Raw genomic sequence first — 23,106 nt, forward strand, 5'->3', positions numbered from 1 at the left:
AGAACCAATGGGAGCTGGAGTGGGAAGCTGGGTCAGCCTCACCAGACAGGAATCACTGCAGGATAAGTACAGGGTGGGACTGGTCTCCAACACCCACACCTAGGGCCTCTCGCAAATCCGCCCCCCCCAGGGAAGAACTTAACCCCCTCTCATCGTGGAGCCTCCCCCTGATACACACCCCCGGGGCCTCTCTCTCCCAGGGACAGGTAAGGCGGGGGGTCTCCCAACTGCCTTAGCGCACAGGGCCCCAAAATTCTTTCATGCAGCACTATCAGCCCTGGTTTCCTGAGGAACTTTGTCAAATTCGAACAGTCTCTGCTGAAGATTTTGATTTGAACAAATGAGCAAATGCCAATGAAAAACTGTTTTGTTAGAAATTTTCCAAGTAGCTCTAAGAAAAGTTGAGTTCCACAGTGGGGCTGTAACAGCTGCCAGAACAGTCCAGAGCCTGCAGTAACCCCTGTCCCTCCTGTGACCCTGCTTTACACATCAGTGAAGCAATGGTTCATCCCCATCTCTTTCCCTCCACAGTCTACAATCATGGGATCTGAGCATGTCCCACATAACTTAAATTGGTATAACAAGGCCTCTTGTGTACTTTACAGATTCCTTGGAATTTTTTCCTTCTCAGGTACAAGATACTGCTTCTTGAGATAACGTTGGGGATGTTTTTTCTAAATGGGATGGTGATTGTTGTAAATGTCATACTAGATGGGTGGGGGAAGCTTTATCAAAAGAACAAGGTCTTGCAGCATGAGCTAATGGTGGTCAGACTCTGGATTTGTGTAATCTCTTTTGGAAGTTCATTCAACAGCAGGATCCCCTTGTCTAAGAATATCTCATCACCGTCTTTCACATGTTTTGCCACAAGCTTTGTGAACTGAATTGTTCCAGAGAAGAGCAACTGTCTTGGTGATTCATAGCTAGAGATATAGTATCTAATGTAGCGCAGGCATGGTTCCTTAATGGTTTTGAAGGTCAGGACCAAGGCTGTCAACTGTCATGGAAACAGACAGAGCCAGAGGAGGGACCAAAGCACAGATCTGATTTGCTTAAGGTAGCCTAACCCATAGATAAGATGAGCAGGTGCATTTTGCACAAGACAAAGCCTTGGTAAAGGCGGCTCTAAAGTTAACAATAAGGAAAACTGGCATCCTTATATTCAGCATACAGGCTAGTGAAGGAGGAGAGACACAGAGTTATTCATTCCCCTTTAGAAGAGTGGAATTGGAAGTCAAGGAAGAAACAGTATGATTACATGACAAAGTTCAAGAAGTTATTCCAACATAGGAATCCTTCAGAATATGGAAATCCAGCCTACATGAAGCCAACACCAAGGAACTCAAACTAAGGCAGGTAATAGCATAAAATAGGAATTAGGAGGAATCAGAATTATTATATTATTTGACGAGCCAATAGTCAAAGATTAAATATAGAAATACAAAGCACCTCGATGAACATGACAGGATAGAGACAAAACAGCATCACTTCTATTAAAGAAAATTGTGCTCCGATAATCTACTAGTATTCTTTGAATGTCTATAAAAATATGTGGATAACACTGCTCTACAGCCAAAATGCTTCTGAAATAAATGTAGTCAAACTTTGCTAATTCTGGGTCACTGAGAACGAAAATGATGCTTAAAATTGTTGATTGGCTCTAGTTTTCAAGATATGTTATTGGGTCAGTATATACGACCCTTGACTTGGGAATGGCGGAGGATAAGTGAGTTATAAAGGGAAGGGATCTCAATTTAAACCAGAAATGACTAAAATACATCTTTGACTGGATCTATGAATAAATCTATGACTGGGTTTGGACAGTACTTGCTTTTTAGGCAAAACAATGAATGATGCAATCTGAAGCTGGTATTGCGTCATACATGATATGAATTGCATGATGTTATTCCTAGAAGTCATGGATGATGCAATCATAACGAAGCTTACATCACTCTGCTGAACAAAATGCCCTATATCAGCTCTAGAAATCATACAGTGTCGTGCTCTCTTATTTGTCAGTGTTTGATTTTGCAAAGGGACATATTTCTGTTTAGCCAAAGTGAGCAGAGATGCCTCGTACTTGTGTGAACAGTGCAGATAACTTCTGCTATGTTTGTGGTGAAGTGACTTTTGCATCACAAAAGTGCAGTATAACCACTATGGTTAAGAAAGCCTATCATCTTTATTTTGGCTGCAAAATTGGAGATCAGGACAAGAGGTGGGCCCCACACATATGCTGCAACACTTGTGCAACAAATCTTCGCCAGTGGTTGAACAGGAAAAGGAAATCTATGCCTTTTGCAGTGCCAATGATTTGGAGAGAGCCAACAGATCATACCAGCAATTGTTACTTCTGCATGGTGCCTCCAGTTGGGAAAGGTGTGTCAAAGAAGAAAAAGTGGACTGTGCATTATCCAAACATTCCATCAGCTATACGCCCAGTACCCCACGGAGAAGGACTGCCGGTTCCTGATGCACCAGAATCATTCTCACTTGAGTCAGACGAGGAAGAGGAAGAGGATGAAACTTCTGGTCCTGAACCATCAATGTCACAGGACCCACATTTTCTCCCATCCTCCTCCTCTGAGCCACACCTCATAACACAAGGTGAACTGAATGACCTTGTCAGGGATTTGGAACTACCCAAGAGTAAGGCAGAGCTGTTGGGCTCCAGACTACAGAAGTGGAATCTCCTGGCAGGTGATGTTAGGGTTTCCATGTTCCGTGACCGTCAAAAGGATCTTGTCCCATTCTTCTTCATGGAAGGTGATCTTGTAGCCTGCAACAACATCGATGGTGTGATGGCAGCCCTCAACATCGTTCACGATCCAGATGAGTGGAGACTGTTCATCGATTCATCGAAGACGAGTCTTAAAGCAGTTTTACTGCATAATGGCAATGTTTTGCCATCAATTCCAGTTGGTCATGCAGTCCATATGAAGGAAACCTATGACAACATGAAACAACTTTTGAGGTGCATAAACTATGGCTAACATCAGTGGCAGCTTTGTGGCGATTTGAAGGTTGTTGCTCTCTTGCTTGGTCTGCAGACTGGATACACAAAGTACTGCTGTTTTCTCTGCGAATGGGATAGTCGTGCAAGAGATTCCCACTACATCAAGAAAGATCGGCCACTCCGACAGTCATTGGAGCCTGAGAGGAAAAGTGTTCAGCATCCACCACTTGTTGAATCAAGGAAGATTTTGTTACCACCCTTACATATCAAGCTGGGTCGATGAAGAACTTTGTCAAGGCCATTGACAAAACACAAGCAGCTTTCAAGTACCTCCGTGGAAAATGTCCAAAGTTAAGTGAAGCTAAGATAAAGGAAGGTGTCTTTGTTGGTCCTCAGATTCGTGAACTTCTTCGAGATGATGCATTTGACCATGCACTGTGTGGCAAGGAAAAGACGGCATGGAAAGCCTTCCAGTTAGTGGCAATAAATTTTCTCAGAAACAACAAGGCAGACAACTACAGGTTGTTGGTGGAAAACCTCCTCAAGGCATACAAAAGCCTTGGTTGCAACATGTCACTAAAGATACATTTTTTGCACTCTCATCTAGATTTTTTTCCACCGAACTGCGGAGCAGTGAGCGACGAGCACGGCGAGCGATTTCACCAGGACATTGCAACAATGGAGAAATGCTATCAGGGCAAATGGAGCCCATCAATGCTTGCAGACTATTGCTGGACAGTGACAAGAGATGCTCCATTTAATGAATACAAGAGACAAGCCAAGAAGCGCCGAGTAGACACTGAATAGGATTAAACTATGTACATAATCGTTTTTTGCCTTTTGTTTCATAATAAATATTTATATAACCCTTTTGCTGATTTTTAAAGTGTTACATAAACAGGACAGGTGAAATATCATGTAAAGCAACCATAAACACATGAAAAGACCTAGGTTTACAATTTATGATTAAAACTCTACTATCTACACAATATACATAGACATAAAATGTAAAAACTTAAATATCTTAGAAACAGTAGCCAATCAGTTGTTTTAAATTGTCATATTTGAATTCAGCACATCAAAATACATAATAAATAGCACATTTTTATCTCTGAAGCAGATGACGTCTCAAAAATTGTAGACCAGTGTCAGTTCATATAATTCATTTGGATGTTCAAAAAGTCAAACAAAACGCCTCATGGAGGGTAGTAAAGAACCTAAATCATCAAAAAGGGCAAGAAGGTATCCTCCTTATTTGCTTGTGTGGGCTACCCACATCATAGGTCATACTGTGAGGGGAAGGGCAGCAGCATGGTTGAGGCCATGAATCACCCTCTTGTGCAGGTCAGTGAAGAGAGGGTAGGGTATGGGTGGGAACAGGGAGCCTGGACTGCACCCCAACATACTGGCCAGCACAGCTATGCCACTATGGAACAAGAAGTGATTTCCTACTCGTACAAGGCTGGAGCAGATTACAGGGCAAGGTGGGAACCAGGGGCTGAAATGTGACTCCCAGAGGCTCCCCCTTACTCAGAGGATATTGAAAAGTGTCTGAACTTGACAAAGTGCTGTCATGTAATAGAAAATAGCTAAGAAATGGAAAACAGGAGAAGAAATAAATGGTCACTCAATTTTCAGCTTAGCAAAAAATTAACATTGGGGTGCTCCAAGGATCAGTAGAAGGTGACAAAAGTTACAGAAGACATAAAATTAGAATAGTCAAAACTAGGGAAGAGCATGAGGAACTCTAACCTAACCATGCTAAATGAATGGACAATCTGAAATGTGAAAATCATTGTTCAAAAATGCCTGGTCATGCATATTGGAACGATTATTTGAACTACTCGTACACACTGCTGAGTGTTAATTTAATTGTAACCACTCGGGGAAAAGAGCTGGAGCATCACTCTTACCTCAATGTACTTAAAATGGACACTTAAAAAAAGCAGTAAAAAAACCTGATCAAAAATAAGAAAATGCATGTAACGTCTTACAACTGGTTGTCCCAAATGCATCTATAAACTGCATATGTGTGTGAACAGCAGTCACTTGCAAACATCGCTATAAATAAGAAAAAAGTCTGTTTCTCTCTATAACAGTGCCATCAGTAGTAAAACTCATGTATGGATTAGGTTAAGACTATCACAGTTTGAAACTACTGGAACAAATCCATTTTCACTGGATTATGCCAGAATTAAATCATGTTGCTATTCAATGGAGTTAGTAGGTTGTGTCAACTTCAATGCCAACAATATAAGAACAGTATCAACTCCATCAGTCAGTCAGCAATATTTCTGTTTAAATATAACTAAGTTACAGTGAGAGATCATGAATGTTTCAGATCATGTTACTAACGGGCTATTTTACTGCCATTTCTATTTTTAAAATGAAATTTGTCCCCTTATTTTATCTCTTTCATTAAGTGCAGTCTGGCCACTTCATGGAGGTGCCGAAGGGGTGTGGAGCTCTTTTGAAAATCTGGCCATTAATGTCTCTGTGCCTCAGTTCTCCACTATAAAAGCTGGAATAACAATACTTCCTATTTCCCACCCTTTCTGTGTCTTGCGTTTTTAAACTGTGAACTCTTCAGGGCAGAGGAGGTTCTCTCTTACTATGTATTTGTGTGACACCTGGCACAATAAGGCTGCAGTCTCAATAGGGCTTTCAGGCACCACAGTAATACAAATGATAATCAGTGGCCACAAGTGAATAAGGTCAACTGTTTGGAGGAAAGAGAGAAAAAAGGTGCTGAAGGTACGAAAGTGTTCCTTATCAGTGACTGTTAATAGGATATAACTTCCTCTCTCAAAGCATTCCTCCCTATCTACTTGCATTAATATACAAGGTTTTTAAAATCACAGCTTATCTGAAATGTAATTAGTAGAGCACCAGGGAGCTGAAACTATTGAGCTACAAGTAAAACAGGCCAGTGGGAATAATGGTAAAGCTAGCTTTATAAATTAAAAAGATGGACTCTGTGGTCAATGGGATATGTAATTTCAATTGAACAATATCAGACTTTCATTACTAGTGCTTGGTTGTGCTTTTTTACTTCCCCTCAACCCCCTTTTCATGTTGTTGTGTTTAGTTATTGCACTCCATGTTTAAATAATGTTGATAGCTTCTATTGTTAACTTGCTAACAAGAGATTTCTCCTTCTGTTATGTAGGCTAGGGCTGCCAGGTGTCCAGTTTTTGACCGGAAAGTCTGGTATGACCAAAAGTCCGGTTGTCGCCTGCAGGAGCAAAGAGTTGGGGGGGCATGCAGGTGCAAATGCTCCACAGAGTAGTCTGTCGGGGGCGGGTGGGGCTCTGTCTTTCTCCCACTGCTGCCTGCTGCCTCCCGCAGCCAGGCTCTCTCTCTCTCTCCCCCAGGCAGCCACCGCATTGGCTGGTATGCTGGTGGGTTCTCACACCGACCCAGAGTGGAGTGGCTGGCATGAGAAGTGGATGGTCCCGCCCCTTTCACTCCCTGCCCAGGCCCGGCTGCCAGGGTACAGGCTAAGTGAGCCAGAAATTAGCTGGGGAGTGGAAGGGGCGGGACCACCCATTTCTCCTGCCGGCCACTCCGCTCTGGGTTGGCATGAGAGCCCAGCTGCCCAATGCGGTGACTGGGCTGCCTCAGAGAGAGCCTGGCTGTAAAAGGCGGTGGCGGCAGGCTACACCCCACCTGGACCCGGCAGCCAAGGACAGTGGCTGAACATGCCAGGGGGCAGGCACAGCGGGAGGAGAGAACCCCCCCCCCCCCCGCAAGTAACTGGTGGGGTGGGGAAAGTGCGGCAGTCCCCGGGCTGGGCGCAGGGGGGGGAGAGGAATGAGTGGAGGGTGGTACCTTGGGGGAGAGGGTGGAGCAGGGGGCAGGCCTCAGGGGGAGGGGGAGGAGCAGAAGTGTCCAGTTTTCAGACATTGAAAAGTTGGCAACCCTAGCTAGTGCTGCCAGATCTGGTCATCATCACAGAAGATGGATCTGCCCTAAACTTCCTAATCAGCTGCCCACTTTGGCCATTTCTTAAATGGTATTCAGTACTTTTATAATAAAGCTGTTCAGTTTTGCTAGCTTTCTTTTTTGTTTTTAATTTGTTATCAGGTCTAATGCTCCCAGCATCCTTACTCCCACTGAGCAATACCTTACTCCTTCAGTAGTCCCACTGATTATCATACAACTGCTAAAGTGCATTCACCTACACTGACAGAGAAAGAAAAGGGCTCTTCAGAACACCTGTGTTCTATTACATTGATTCTTGAAAGGAGAAATTTCACAATAAAACAAAAAGGTTTAAGTAGTCATAATTTTAACGAGAAAAGTAAAGTAGCTGGCCAAAAAGGGGGGAAATTTCTTTAATAAGAGACAAAGTCATTGGGCTGTTCAAGTTCTGGGAGAGATTTAGGGAATTAGTCTGTCAAGGGCATGAATGAGTCAGGATGTGACCTCAATAGCAATTCAAGTTCAGTGTAGAGATGTTACATTTGACTACCTCAACAATTACACAGCTCATTGTAGCATCTTCTTAGACAGACACAAATATAGGAAAAAGTCCAATCTACTATTGGTTAGTGCTCTACTTCTGGGGCTTCCGAAGACCTGATTTAACTTGATGAGAATTGTCTAAATATATTTCTTCAATGCTGTATTTTTCTGGTTGCAGATTATTCGAGCAATGAGATCCAGTGAGCAAGGTTCTGTTCTCAGTTGCACTGGTGTAAATCCACAGTAAATCTCTTTACTTCAGTGGAGTTACTCTGAATTAACATTGCTGTAACTGAGATCAGAATTTGGCCCAGCGTCTGTGGTAAAGCAAAGGTCTACTTGGAAAAGATCTATGAAAATATCCTGCTGAAGTACCCCTTTCTGTAAAGCCCTCTGAAGTAGAAAACACCATGATAAATTGCCTTGTTTCTTTCTACGTCACCATACTTCTACTCAAGATGTTGTGAAGTAAGAGGCTAGAAGCTGTCAGGAGCCACATAAACACTGAGATATATAATAAAAGTCAATATAGGGTGGGATTTTTAAAAGCACCCAAGCACTTAGGTGCTCATCTAGGGACAGGAACCCAGGGGCCACTCTCCAAATTAGTGCTTTAACCACTGGGCTATGGAGTCATTCTCACTCTCTCTAGCCCAAAGAATACAGAAATACGTATACAAAGTGGAACAGCTTCAACAGGAGAAAGAGAGAGAGAACCTATAGCTTGATGGCTAGGGCGCTCATCTGGGAGGAGTGAGACCTGCATTTAAATCCCTGCTCCAAAGTGGGTATTCAAACCTGGGTCTCTCCCATCCAGCTGAGTACCCTACCCACTGAGCTATTGAGTGTAAGGACAGGGGGCATCACCACCTTGTCCTCCTCTATTTTGTGAATCCCTGGTGAAGGTAGCCCCCAAAATCTAACTTTCATTTTGGAAATGTTGAAACTGTTTAAATATTTCTGAATTTTTTTCTTTTTTACCAAAACAATTTGCTGACATCAACACATATTTGATAAGTGAACCCAAACTGCATCTTTTGCCAAAATAAAGTTTTGGGCAAAAAATTTTTGCTAACTCTAATCATGGACCAGGAATAAAATAATTGCAAAGACAAAGATGTACAGTGCAACTCTGGTATGCCACCGCTTTCCACGTACAGCTCATACACTTCATGCAGCTCTCAGTTCAGTGCCTACGAGCTAGTTTTACTTTCTGCTGATGTCAGTTTAAAGCAGTACTTTCTCTAAAACTTCCATTGAACTTGTTCTGAGAGTTAGTGGGGTTGCTTTAATTAGAACCTGTAATTTGTTTTTCTGACAATTACATTCTTGAGCTGAACTACCACTGAAACGTCTAAGTGATAGGGGGAAAAAAATTAATTATGAAGCTGGTAGGGTGCTGGGGGCAAGAGTCAAACCCACTAAATTTAGGCTAGCATTAGAGATGGGATTGAAATAGAAACTTGAATCCAAACACCCTAAACTATGTAGTGACTCAAATCCAAACCTAATCTTGATTTCAAATTTCATAATAGTTTCTCTCCATAATATGCCAAACTGGAAGCTTAGATAAAAACACTGAAAAAGTTTGTGCGCGTTCAAACTCCAGCACTGAACTTGTATTCAGATTTTGCAGCTTGGGTCTGTGTCTTGCCAGCACGATAAGGCATAAAATAAAATATTACTAAATGGTTACAAAATACTAGCCCTACATTTTACATCAAATACAGAGAGAAAGTAAACCAAAAAAACCCGATACCGCATTTTCACAAACATGGTGTCCTCTGATAATCATTATTTATCATAGCTCAGTGCTCATTATGAAGCTTTTAAATAAGTGCTGAGAGGACATTCCAATCTGTACTGTGAACTCAGAACTGTGCCTGAGACAGCTCTTGAGGTAGCAAGACAAGCCTGCCTAGAGGGTATGTCAGACCTGCCAATTAGAGAAGTCAGGCATGCTGCAGAATTATAGAATAATCTGATATTTTTTTTGCTGGTATGTCTCAAGGCTTTCTGTTCCTTCTAAAACAAAAATAAATACTCAGAGGGAACAAGCCTGTTCTCACATTTATAAGTCAGACAACTTTGTAAAACTTTGCACACTTGCTATGGGCCAAATTTAGATCTGGTGTAAGCAGGTGCCATAGGTCAAGTAGGTGAAGTCAGTGAAGTTGCCCCTGCTCACACCAGGCTTAAATTTGGCCCAGTTTGTCTGATAAGTCTATTGAGTGTGCACATAATACTTCTGTTAACCAAATTGGGAACCATGCATAGGTGTCTGAGTGCAGAATTTAGGCCTAAGAATTTGACCACTGGTTTGCTTCCCAGGACTATATGAACACAGGACTACATCAATACAAAACCTGATGCTGAGTGCAATAAATACATGGCTCAGACAATTTTTTGTGGACATCTTCATTAATTCAGCACTCCTGTCTGGTTAACGTGTCTTATCTAGATAGATAGTGTGCATTTTATCTAAAGGGCTTATTAAAATAAACAGGCACACATACTACAACCATTTTATTAAAGCCAGATCTAGTGTATACATTTAAGTATGTTAGTGGCTCAGCAGTTAAGTCCATATTTGATCTACTGAGATTCGCAGCTGAAGCACTAATATAACGATGTTGTTCACCTAAGTACAGCCATTAGGATGTTCTATATCCTTTTAATAAGTAGGAAATGCCTTACATAGTCAAATATGAGGTTAGCAGGTTCAAATGGGTACATTCCTGTTTTTGCAGATTGAAATTACTGCAAGTGCCCACATTTCAAAGTATTTCCCCATGACTTTCCATGTTGGCTTTTGCAGGATAGCTAACTCGGTTCCAAAGTTACCCCATATTCTCTGCCTATGCTTATGTGTAAAATTGCAATTCTAACACACAAGCAAATTAAAGGACTGTAATATATTACAGTAACAGCTTTTCCTACTAGGACATCTCTTCACATTACTGACCAGGACTTTAGATTATCTGGGGCAGTTCTATCTTGGGTTTTAAGGTGAGCCCATTGCATGACAGGTCAGAACTTTAGGAATTTATTCTATGCTACATGACTCCTCGTGCAGGATAGGCAAAAGAGCCATCTGGGCAACATAGGTTGCAGGGAGGTACGTTCCTCACTAGTTGGATCAGGGATTACACAGCTATCCAATAGCCAACCCCTTCCCAGAGCAAAACTCTCAGACTTCTTCCAGCCCAATCACATTGCTGTATAAAGCAACTAAGATCAGGGGGCACACTGATGCTGTGTACCTGCAAGTTATGATCTATTAACGGTATTTGTCAGAAATATAAAGTAGAAGCTAAAAGTTGAACCACAATTCATGGAGAGATGCATGCCTAGTATCAGAGGGAGAGCCAAAAAATAAGCAAATAACCATGATAAAGGACATACTGAAGAAAGTGAAGTGTCACACTGAGAAGAGCTGGACAAATCTACTGGATTTTTAATAGAGTGGTTTTTGTAGCTGTACAAATCTAATAGGAAATTTGGTAAGTAATTAGTTCTCAGCATGAAGAGCACTTTTAAAACAAAAGTTATAATGATTTTTAATAACTTATGTGCCTACACAGGTTTCAAATGGGAGTAAGCCCCGCTTCCCACGAGGAACACGTACAAGGGTTTTATGATCTAAACTCACTTCCTTCCTGAGGTAAATTTTTATTTTTTATTTTTAAAGTCATGTATCAGAAGCCTGAGGCCTGACTACTCTTACAACATAAATCTTACCCAGCAGAGGCTTAGCCCAGGGGTCTCAAACTCAAATGACTACGAGGGCCGCATGAGGACTAGTGCATTGACACCCACCCCTTGCTGCCTCCGGCCCCGCCCCCACTCCACCCCTTCCACGAGGCCCTACCTCTTCCCATCCCTTCCCTGCCCCCATTCCAACCCCTTCCCCAAAGTCCTCACCCCAACTCTGCCTCCTCCCTGTCCCCAGGGGGTGCAGGAGGGGTGCGGGGTGTGGCAGGGGCTCAGGGCAGGGGTTTGAGGTGCAGGAAGTGTGCAGGGTACAGCAGGGGGCTCAGGGCAGGGAATTGGGGTGGGGGGTTCAGGAGGGGTGAGGGGTGCAGGGAGTGCAGGAGGTGTGCAGGGTGCGGCAGAGGGCTCAGGACGGGGAGTTGGGGTGGGGGTGCAGGAGGGGGTTGGGGTACAGGGTGTGGCAGGGGGTTGGGGTGCAGGAGCGGTGAGAGATGCAGCAGGGGGTTGGGGTGCAGGGTGTGGCAGGGGGCTCAGGGCAGGGAGCTGGGGTGTGGGATGTGGCAGGGGGCTCCGGACCGGGGGTTGGGGTGCAGGAGGGGTGCGGGCTCCGGCCCAGCGCCGCTTACCTAGAGCGGCTCCGGGGTAGCAGTGCCACGTACCATGGCCAGGGCAGGCTCCGTGCCCTGGCCCCTGGCCCCGCTCCGCTCCAGGAAGCAACCAGAGTCCCTGGGGGGGGGGGAAGGAGAGCAGGAAACAGCGCCATGTGCTGCTCTTGCTGCTCCTCCAGGTACCTCCCCCAAAGCTCCCATTGGCCGTGGTTCCCCATTCCCGGCCAATGGGAGCTGCCCGGGGTGGTGCCTGGAAGCGAGAGCAGCAAGAGCAGCACATGGCGCTGTTTCCTGCTCTCCCCCCCACCCGGGGCTGCAGGGATATAGTTCCAGCCGCTTCAGAGAGCGGCACAGTACTCGCGGTGCCACGGGGTAGGCAGAGGGGGTGCAGGGAGCTTGGCGGGCCGCACGAAAGAACCCCGTGGGCCGCGCGTGTTTGGGACCCCTGGCTTAGCCTGTGCAGACTGTTTTAGGGTTTCTCCTAACAGAACCTTATTTCTCTCCCTTTTTCTATCATTTTCTTTAATTAAGCAGACTCTTAGTAATGTATACTATGTGCAATGAATCCCAACTGGTCTAGCACCCAGGGTGAGTCTGCACCGGTGAACAGTGTCCTAAACCCAGATACTCAGTTATGTGAATATTCATATGACTGATGGTGGGGAAGGGATAGCTCAGTGGTTTGAGCATTGGCCTGCTAAACCCAGGGTTGTGAGTTCAATCCCTGAGGGGGCCATTTGGGGATTTAGTTGGGGATTGGTCCTGCTTTGAGCAGGGGGTTGGACTAGATGATCTCCTGAGGTCCCTTCCAACTCTGATTTTCTGTGATTAGGGTGACCATATTTCTCAAAGGGAATAACAGGACACTGCATGGGGCTGGCATTGCCGCTCACCCTCTCACCTCTTTCCCCACCCCGCACGTTCTTCCACATTTTTTTTTTTTTTTTTTTGGACAAAAGTGGGCATTTGTCCCATTTGCTCTTGCCAACAGTTTTGCCAAAAAAGTGAGGACAGCTGGGACAAGGCTTAAAAAAAGGGAGTGCTTTCAATGAAAGGGTTTCAATTTTTCTTTTGTTTTTTAAATTAAAAAAAACCCAAAAACCTCTTTTTTGTATTCCATAGATGCCCTTAAAGAGCTAAAATAAAATAAAAAAATCCACATACTGTCTTATGTCTTCAATTTCTGGGCAAACCTCAGAGTTTCAGTAATTCCATTTTATTCAGATACATAAATTATGGATGCTTTGCCAAATTTTCTGGGTCTGCAACTGAGAGTTGAAAAACCACAAGAATAATCTTTCTTGTGAGATTTCTTGCCTTTCTTACTTTTTATGCAAAAACAGTCTCATGATATTTCAGCACTGGTGCATAAATACATGAAAATAAAATATAATGGGTAGTAAGAGGAATTTGTTTATACTTTGAAAAATGATTTGATGAGTTTGATTCAAATTATATACAAAGGTTTAAGAGGTGAAAGTAGGTGGAAATTTTTTTATCCAAACCAGTTTGTCCATCCCAACTGATCTGTGATCCAACTCCTTAATTGCTAAGGAAGTCTACCTACAATTCCATGATAATTTCTTTCTGCCTTTTTTACCACCATAAGTGTTACAGGCGATATTCATTGCTGATGGTACAGTGAGAATTCAATTTACATCCCAGGTAAAAGCCAGTGAGTACAACTGGCCCTAATTCTTCCATTCACCTAATCTTAAATCCTCTCTCTTAGGACTTTGTTTAGTCACCACTATCCAACAATGGGGAAAAAAAAGTGGCCCTTGAAACTTCTGGAACATTTTTCATATCCAAGAAAGATCAGTAAATCAGTAATTGACTTCTTTGAATCAGCTTCATAGAACATGTGCTCCAGACACACTGCAACGTTTTCTTTTAAATGCTAAAAGTAGGAGAGGGAAGCCTTTTATTGCATCTTCAAAATGTTTTTACATAATACGACACTTTAAATATGGAGTTTGTATTAGCCTGAGGTTTATGAGCCTATAGACTATATGACCCTTTCCCCTCGTATATTGCAATCAGAAAAGGGGACAATTTTTCTCCTAGTATTTTCAATACATTGTCTTTTCTTTCCTCAGAGTATTATCCATTATTTGAAAATGCTCATCTTTAAAAACGTATAATACCAAAGTAATATAATTCTACAGGGAAACATTTCAACAGCACATAAATATTAAGCAAGAGCTGTGAAGAAGGCACCTAGCCAGAACATTTGTTCACAAATGCTAAGCTTAAAAAATAAAAATGAAAGCTGATACACAGTGAACTACAGCCTCAAGCCCTAAATATTTTTTAATTGTTTGAGACCATTCTCACGGCATTATGTCAGTTGCTCACCCATTGGTTACTCGTGCTTGAGCATCACATATGGCCAGTGCTTCACTTCAAAGGCAACACAATCAAAACACATAGCAACGAGTGAAGGAGGTGTTCTAAGAAGTGGAGTGAAGGAGCCTGCCAACAACAGAATGGGTGGAAGAATGGTCTATATCACTTGTCTACAGGCATGCTGGTGCAAACCCAAGTCTTTTTTTCCCCTTTGTGGTATCATTGCTGATATATTTTCTGTGCAGACACAGACAGATATCACAGTCATAAATGGGGATCAAACTTAGGGCCTTCAGCGCAAAACGCACAAGCCTCTACCTCTTCATACAAATATGAACTCCTTTAGCTGTAAATAAGTAGGGGCTTGTGCTTTTGGGTCCCAATCCAATATCCACTGAACTAAGTTGAGGCATCTGTTTTTTGTTTGTTTGTTTTTTAAACCTTGGCTATTACATGTATTATAGCAGCTAGAGAAAGAGCACTCTAAGACATTCAAAACTTTCTGAAAATTTCAGAATCAGTAGAGCTGGTTGAAACTTGGAATTTCCATTTGGTAAAACATTTTGATATTTGAAAATCTGTTTGTTCGTTCCAATTCTGAACAAATTTTGTGGGAAATTTTCTCAAAATCAAGCCATTTTGTGAAAAAATTGTGGGGTTTTTTTTGGTCAAAATGGTATTTTCCCAAGGAAAACAGTTTCACTGTAGGTGAGTTTTAATTTAATTTTTGTTTTAAAGTTTCAATAAGACCAGGTCAATGTTTGATTACAAGATGAGTAGACATGGTGCACCTTCTACACTGAATAACTCAGTGCTCCACACTGCAATTTATGTCTCTCCAGCTTTTTACAATACCCTGCAACTTATCACATAGATATTACCACTTCTACATATATATTCACACTTCTACCATCATAACAGCCCTGCCTTTATTCAAATCCATTTCTGTAGCCTTCTGAACATTCACATGCAGTATCGTTAAACACAGTGGATATAGAACTACTATGCTGAATAATAGCAAATTTCAGCTTGTCTGGAACTAATAGAACACTGATGAAAGCAATAAAACTCACCGTTCTTCTTATAAAACATGACTTCTCCTTTGAATTCCACCTTATCTTCCAGTGACTTTTCAATTTGAAGAATCATCTGCTCATTTGTTTCAGCACCAAGTAAAAATTTACAGCTGCAGCTCTTCTGCATGACTTCAGTTCGTGCAAATCCAGCAAGTTCACAGAAGCCATCTGAACAGTAAACTATAGGGAATCCCTTAGCCACCTGTGCATTTGCAAGGATGAAGTTACTATCTGCAGAGGAACACAGAAGTAAAACATGAATTACAGACTGAATTACAGCATGTCTATCATAGTTCTGTGAATAGCTATGATGGATGCCACAACTGTGCATGAATACATAAAACCAGCCTGTGTACAACAGAAGTATGTTATTGGGTTGAAATAAAGAGAATAATAGCAAACCAATGCCCCCAACTTTACCTATCCCATAACTCAGGGGTTGTGGGAAAGAGGGATCAGACTGAAACTTCCATTTCTCACTCACTAGACTGAATTTAGATTAAGTCCAGTAGCCAAAAGACATTACCATTCAAATGGCTCTTCATGATCGGTGTGGTATTTTTAAAATAAGTTAATGGTTTCAGAGCATTTTTTAGTGGACTGCTGTCAATATATCAAAACAACCACAACTGAGCACCTTAGTAGAGAAGCCAATGACTGAATGAGAAGAACTTAAATACCCCTTTACAATATCTCTTGAGGCATCCCTGAAGGTGGGATTGAGGCATGCTGGTGAAGCATTGTGGAGACAGCTGCCCTCTTACTTCTCAGGGTGCATCTCCTCTTTGGGGATGCAGATTTCAGTCTAAAAAGCTGTCACACAAATGCTTTTCACAAGCATTCACTTTAAAAACCTAACATTATTTAAAAAGATCTATAACATATTTGCTATATTATAATTAAAAAAAAAAAAAAAAAACTTCTGGGACAAAATTCATAATCAAGCAAGCCTCCCATTGAAGTAAATGAGTTTTGCTCAACTAAGAACCACATAATTTGCTCCCTTTAATATTATCAGGCTTATTAAACCTCATATTTTTATTTGCAATGTGTTTTAAAATGTGAGCAAGACTTCTAAAGAGTCATTTCATGCAAATTGATTTTAAGAAGGAAAACAAAAGAACTAACCTTTATGTTACTAAGGAAATGGTAACTTGAAAATTAATAGTGGAGGAGCTCAGAAAAGCGTCTAAAAAAATCTTTAAGGAAAAATTAGCCAACGATGAAACCCTAGATGTCTAAGATATCTAAGCTGTGCAGGTGCTTTTCAAAATCTCATTTGGTGACCATCTGTATCTTCATAAACCTAATACTTTTGAAAATTGGGTCCTAGATTAGTGCTTCAACTTCTTCATTCTTGAGACCACAACATAAGAGAGAAATCCTAATTTCAATCACCTTTCTCCTGAATCTCTCTCAATCCCCCTATTGTTGCTTCTCAAATATTTCAAACTTGTTTCCAGAAGTCTGAGCTGCTGCTCACCCAATTAAAAAACAAACAAACAACATTCTGTCTTATCTCCAGCCAAGTTGATCATGCGTTTAATATACATTACAAAGAAGTTAATTTGGAACGTGTGTAAGAAATGAGAACTGCATTTTTCTAAACACATTTCTTAAAAGTGCATGCTAATGAGCTAATGTTCTAATCATTTTAGCTTTGGCCTCATATCAGCAGAGACGGGGATACTGTAGAATTCACAGGAAGGTGAATCACAACCACTATATAAATTAATCTGTTTCTTAGTTCTCTTGTTGCAGCAGCCCATTCTAGAACTCATGGTAGGCTCCATATAACTCTACTTGAAGAATAACAGTGATACTGGTTAGGAGTTTACTTACAATCACATTTTATTTGATAATTCCTAATGTTTAGGGATCTTTGGTAAAACGTCACATACAGAACCACTGTTCAGAATATAATTGTAGTTTACACCAAAGACAAAAATCACATGAAATAGAGGTAAATTTCTGATAATTTAGTTATGTACCACTCTTTCAAAACATCTGAATCATGACTCATCTAGAGACTGAAGCTCTTGTATGCAATAGTCATATTAAATCACAAGCCCACTCAAACTCAGTCTTGATTTCAAAGTTCAATGTGTTTGCAAACTTCAACTGTTCATGTGAAATTTCAGAAGCATGGGCTGAAATTGTTTGCCTAGCTGTAAAGCTGGCAAATTCTGCTCCTCTTCAAACAGCCTCTGTCCCCCACATTTTAATAGGCAAAAGGAATCACATTAAAGACATTAAAAAGAACAGGAGTACTTGTGGCACCTTAGAGACTAACAAATTTATTAGAGCATAAGCTTTCGTGGGCTACAACCCACTTCTTCGGATGCATATAGAGTGAAACATATATTGAGGAGATATATATACACACACATACAGAGAGCATGAACAGGTGGGAGTTGTCTTACCAACTCTGAGAGGCCAATTAAGTAAGAGAAAAAAAAACTTTTGAAGTGATAATCAAGATGGCTCAGTACAGACAGTTTGATAAGAAGCAAGTGTGAAAATACTTACAAGGGGAGATAGATTCAATGTTTGTAATGGCTCAGCCATTCCCAGTCTTTATTTAATCCTGTGTTGATTGTGTCTAGTTTGCATATCAATTCCAACTCTCGTTGGAGTCTGTTTTTGAAGTTTTTCTGTTTTAAGATAGCCACCCGCAGGTCTGTCATAGAATGGCCAGACAGGTTAAAGTGTTCTCCCACTGGTTTTTGAGTATTATGATTCCTGATGTCAGATTTGTGTCCATTAATTCTTTTGCGTAGAGACTGTCCGGTTTGGCCAATGTACATGGCAGAGGGGCATTGCTGGCACATGATGGCATATATCACATTGGTAGATGTGCAGGTGAACGAGCCCCTGATGGTATGGCTGATGTGATTAGGCCCTATGATGATGTCACTTGAATAGATATGTGGACAGAATTGGCATCGGGCTTTGTTACAAGGATAGGTTCCTGGGTCAGTGTTTTTCTTCAGTGATGTGTGGTTGCTGGTGAGTATTTGCTTTAGGTTGGGGGGTTGTCTGTAAGCGAGGACAGGTCTGTCTACCAAGATCTGTGAGAGTAAAGGATCATGTTTCAGGATAGGTTGTAGATCTCTGATGATGCGCTGGAGAGGTTTTAGTTAAAGACATTGAAGAAGTGGGTGGTGGTGCTGGGAGCTGCTGAAGTGGCATGGAAATAAAGAGGGGCTGGCTACAGGAGTTTTTGATTGGAGGTTCAAATCCAGTTTAAACCTTTCAAATTGCAGGGAACAGTTCACTTCAATCCCCGGTGGACGAATCTGAAGGTGACTGCAACTCCTTTTGGGGTTTTTGGTTCATGAGGGACACACAATCACCCTAACTCAGCAGTCCCCTCTGTTCTGGTCTCTTTTGGACTAGTATGGCACCCCCTCCATGTGGCGTATAGGTCCCGTTGCACAGCCTTTTTGCCTGTGCTTCTCGTACCATCAAGATAAAATGCAGGGCTTCAGTGTTGTAGGGGGCCTTTCGTGGTCTGTCCAAACTTCACCCTGAATGCCAAAAGCCAGTATTTTTCTTGTATTCTGCTCATTAATGTGTGTTTACCCTACAGCATCCTAAAGGGGACCCAGGTGCAGCTTTCTCCCAAAGCAGACATCTTTCATTGTTTAGAACTGTTTGTGTGGTGAGGGGGAAGATGCTGAATAAAATGCATCCCTGGATAAATATTCATAAGCGGATAATGGCTTGGGTCAGTCTGCACAATATATAAATCTAAATATGTAAACAATGAAGTATTCATAGCTCTTTGGTGGGGAGACAGTGTATAAACCTACAGGAAAAAACAATGGGCTTGATTCTCCTCATACTTAGGTTTTATATCAGTGAAATTCCACTGACTTCAACTGAGTTACTCCTTATTTACACCATAGTGAGAGATGTTGGCTGATACTTGCTGGGACACCAGTATTTTTAGGACAATGCAGAGTTTTCTTTGGATAGGTTTGCCTTCAGGGGTTACACTTCACATGTCTGGGTTCAATTACTCACTCTTTGCTACTATCTAATTAAAGATCTTTTCAAAATTGTTGATGAAATTCAAATAGATACTTCTTGTTTGCCACATATCTATTTTAAAAAATCTAGATCAGTTCAATGTATTGTTTGACTCCCCAGCCTGTCATTTTTATTTGCCTAACTAAGGAATAATTATTACCAATTGTACATTGACATATACTGCTCCTGCTGTCAACACAAAATCAAATCCCCATACTGCCAAAAGAATTAAAATCATATGCTTGCACTGCAACTTAATGATGGTGCTACAGTATAAAAGTGATGGATCTCACATCCCAAAAGCAACTGTAGCTATAAACTTAATTTATTTCTGGGTTTCTTACTGCTTAAATTACAATTATCCACTGCAAAGTCATTTATCTCTTTATCTAATTCAGTGTCAGATGCATGAAGCAGACTCGAACACTGAAAGGACAAAAAGGGTTCTGGAGAATGCTACCTAATTGTAGGAGAGTTTGAATGTGTTTTTAGATACAGGAATAGATTAGAATATACCAATTATACTAAGAACTTGTAAATCATGGAATAGGGGCAAATTCTACCAGCAGTTACATTGAAGTAAATTTGGGATTGGTCCATTGACATCAGTGCTGCTGCATAAATCAGAGGGGGGGAAAAAATGCTCAAAGAGCCTGATCCAAAGCCCACTGAACTCAATTGCAGCCTTTCCACTGACTTTAAAATATGTTGGCTCAGGTTCCTAAGGCTTGATCATACACTCATTAAAGTCAATGGCAAAGCTCCTACTAACTTTAATGCTGCAGGATCAGGGCCATAGTCTATTTCCTGATTTGCAAATTCCGCTTTAACTAGAAATTGTGTACTTATAATTCTACTATACAAAGTATAAATCATAGTTACCCATGAAATAAACAAAAACCAGAAGAAAACGTATAAATGTTTCCACTGCCTGAACAATTAATATTTGTAAGAGTTGCTTCAACACTTGTGCTAAAAATAGTTTATATATAGGCCCAGTGGATTCTAAACAAAAATTGATCTGCTCGTTAATTAAAAAGATTCTAAAAAAGAAATACTATTAAGTACTATTTTAAATGTATACTGGCATAATGTTTCTTCGCAGCTAAGTAATTTGATTTAATAGTGGTTTATTTCCACAATTTTGAAATTTGAAATAAAATCCCCCCCCAAAAAAGCCGCTCAGACTGCCACCCGAACTGCCGAAGCAAAAAAAAAAAAAAAACCCCAAAACACCCCCCAACAATGCCCAGACTGTGCCGCCTCAAGAATGGACAGAATGCTGACCCTTAGCATGTGCCACCCCAGGCACGTGCTTCCGCCGCTGGTGCCTGGAGCCGGCCTTGATACTAAGTATTAAATACTTTCAGCAAACTGTTCATGATCAGAGTGAAAAAAACAACAATATAGAACACAAACCTCAAGAGAAGACAAAGGCTAAATTAATGGAGTAAATAATTTACATAACTAATATATAGATTGGAGTATGCTTCAGAATCCTTCCAAATCAGAGGAGCTATGATATTTAGGCCTAATCCAACAGTTCCTGCTCAGGCAACTCACGACGTGAGTCAGTTAATGGCAGTTTTGCCCAAGTTAGGGGGTGCAAGAATGTAACAATAAGAAGTGTAAGAGTATATTGAATGACTAAAATAGCAGCTGAAAATATTAAGGCTAACAGATGTAACAGAAACCGATTTAATCCCTGACCTATTTTCAACAAACATTAATTGTCTCCATGGTGGACTTGAGGATGGGAGCATTTTATAACTCAAACTCTCTGAGGGCCAAATCTTCCTCAGATGAGTATGGCCCATTGAAGTCTATCAGACTGCTTATCATAATAAGGAGACAAGGGTTTACTTAGACCTAAGTAAAAAGAACAGGAGTACTTGTGGCACCTTAGAGACTAACAAATTTATTAGAGCATAAGCTTTCGTGGGCTACAGCCCACTTCTTCAGATGCACTAAATTAGACCTAAGTGAACTGCAAGAAAGCAGATAGTTAACTAGTACCTCTCCCCATTCTGGGTTATGGGAATATTATATCTTTAAATGCATTTGGAGTGGCACTGAAGAAGATAGAAATGTTACATAATAAAGTACACGTCTGTACTTTCTTATGAATGCAGGACCCATCACTGTAAACTTTACAATTGAATTAATTGGCCAAGTCTCTCCAAGTGAAGTCTGACATTGATTTAGTTCATTGCATATATGTGTTCATAGTTAGGCAACATTTACAAATGCAGGGTACAAACATACCTTCGCTCAACCCAGTCAATTATTTCTAAAGTGTCCATGAAACAAGGTGGCCCGCTCCTTTATAGGCCGGGGGCCTGAGGCTGACTAAGTGCTTGGCTACACTTGCAAGTTACAGCGCATTAAAGGAGCCCTGGGTGCACTAGTTCACTACCCGTCCACACTGGCAAGGCACGTAGAGCGCTCTGACTCCACGGCTAGAGAGCTCCTGGTACACCACCTCAGCGAGTAGAATAACGTTTGATGTGCCCCCACTCAGCATCACTGTGAACAAGGTGTTGCATTACTGCACTCTGATCAGCCTCTGGAAACGTCCCATAATCCCCTTAAGTCAAGTGGCCACTCGTCATTGTTTTGGATAAGCCGGCATGCTTATCTGCTCTGAGACAAAGCAACCATTACTATGGAATTTTGTGTGTGTGAGTGAGAGAGCGAGCGAGCGCGAGAGACGGGGGGTAAAGGGGAGGACTGCTGCTGTCTGAACTTACAAGACAGCATGCTGACATACTCTCAGCCCCCCAAAAACCCACTCTCCCCCCCCCCACACAACACACTCCTTGTCACACTCCACCCCACCCCATTTGAAAAGCACGTTGCAGCCACTTGCAATGGCCACAGAGAGCAGTACATTGTGGTAGCTATCCCAGCATGCAAGAGCTGCTAATGTGGCCACGCCAGTGTGCTGGCAGCTGTCAGTGTGGACAAACTACAGCACTTTCCCTACTGCACTCTATGAAGGCTGGTTTAACTCAAAGCGCTCTACATCTGCAGGTGTAGCCATGCCCTAACCCTGTTTAATTAGCCCCGCCCTGCAACAACTGTGCAGTCTGTGGGGAGGAAGCCCATTAGTGTGGAGCTAGCTGTAGAGGAGACTAGTATGAACTCCTGTGGTAGGCCACTGGAATGTGATCCTGAGGCCATCATTCCACAAGGAAGAGGCATCTGAAGAAAAGCTGTGGTGGAAGGAGACGGTTTTGGTTTATGATATACTTGGACACCCAATAGTGGAAAGCCTAGGGAGTCAGCAGGCTGATAAGAGTGAGAAGAACAGTGAGTTGAACCTGGGAGGAGTGAAGGACCTTTTGTTTTTTGGGAACTTGGGACTGTTGTTGAAAGTGGTGCTCATTTTGGGATGTTGAATACCCCTGGATGGGACTGAACTTTTAACTGACCTGGCCAGAGGACTAGGCCACCAAAGGCCCGAAGAGAGATGTCCAACAGGAAGAACCTACCAAGGGGAAGGCCCTGCACCTAGCCACAAGGGCGTGTTACCTGGTGAGTTGTTTCTTTGAATGTGGGGCTTGCTCTTGTGTGGGACCCTATAGCAACCCAGAACTACAACCAACAATGGGGCCCATCTAATGAGGGGCTGAGCTACCTCAACTCCCATTGAAATCAAGGTGCTAGATGACTCAAATGCCCCACAGGATGTGACTCTAGGTGTAAAAACTTTTGGGGATTGCAGTCCCAAATAAAGTGGGTAGAAAATATACCTTTTCCACTGGAATAGCTACAAAACTAGGACTGATACTGAAAATATTGTGTAAGACTTATTACCAGTGGTGAGCTGGAGCCGGTTCGCACCGGTTCACACGGACCAGTTGTTAAATTTAGAAGCCGGTTTAGAACCAGTTGTTAA

At 41.9% G+C, this 23,106-nt stretch overlaps 1 protein-coding gene across 1 annotated transcript in view; it reads right to left on the reverse strand.

The window, feature by feature from the left end:
- KCNH8 (potassium voltage-gated channel subfamily H member 8) overlaps positions 1-23,106 on the reverse strand; it is a 378,517-nt gene that overhangs the window by 233,102 nt on the left and 122,309 nt on the right. Inside the window, exon 2 of the mRNA XM_065398842.1 lies at positions 15,168-15,401. Coding sequence (XP_065254914.1) covers positions 15,168-15,401 — 234 coding nt within the window. The remainder of the gene's footprint in view (positions 1-15,167; positions 15,402-23,106) is intronic.

This window comes from Emys orbicularis, chromosome 2, assembly GCF_028017835.1.
Source record: "Emys orbicularis isolate rEmyOrb1 chromosome 2, rEmyOrb1.hap1, whole genome shotgun sequence".
Classification (NCBI taxonomy): domain Eukaryota; kingdom Metazoa; phylum Chordata; order Testudines; family Emydidae; genus Emys; species Emys orbicularis.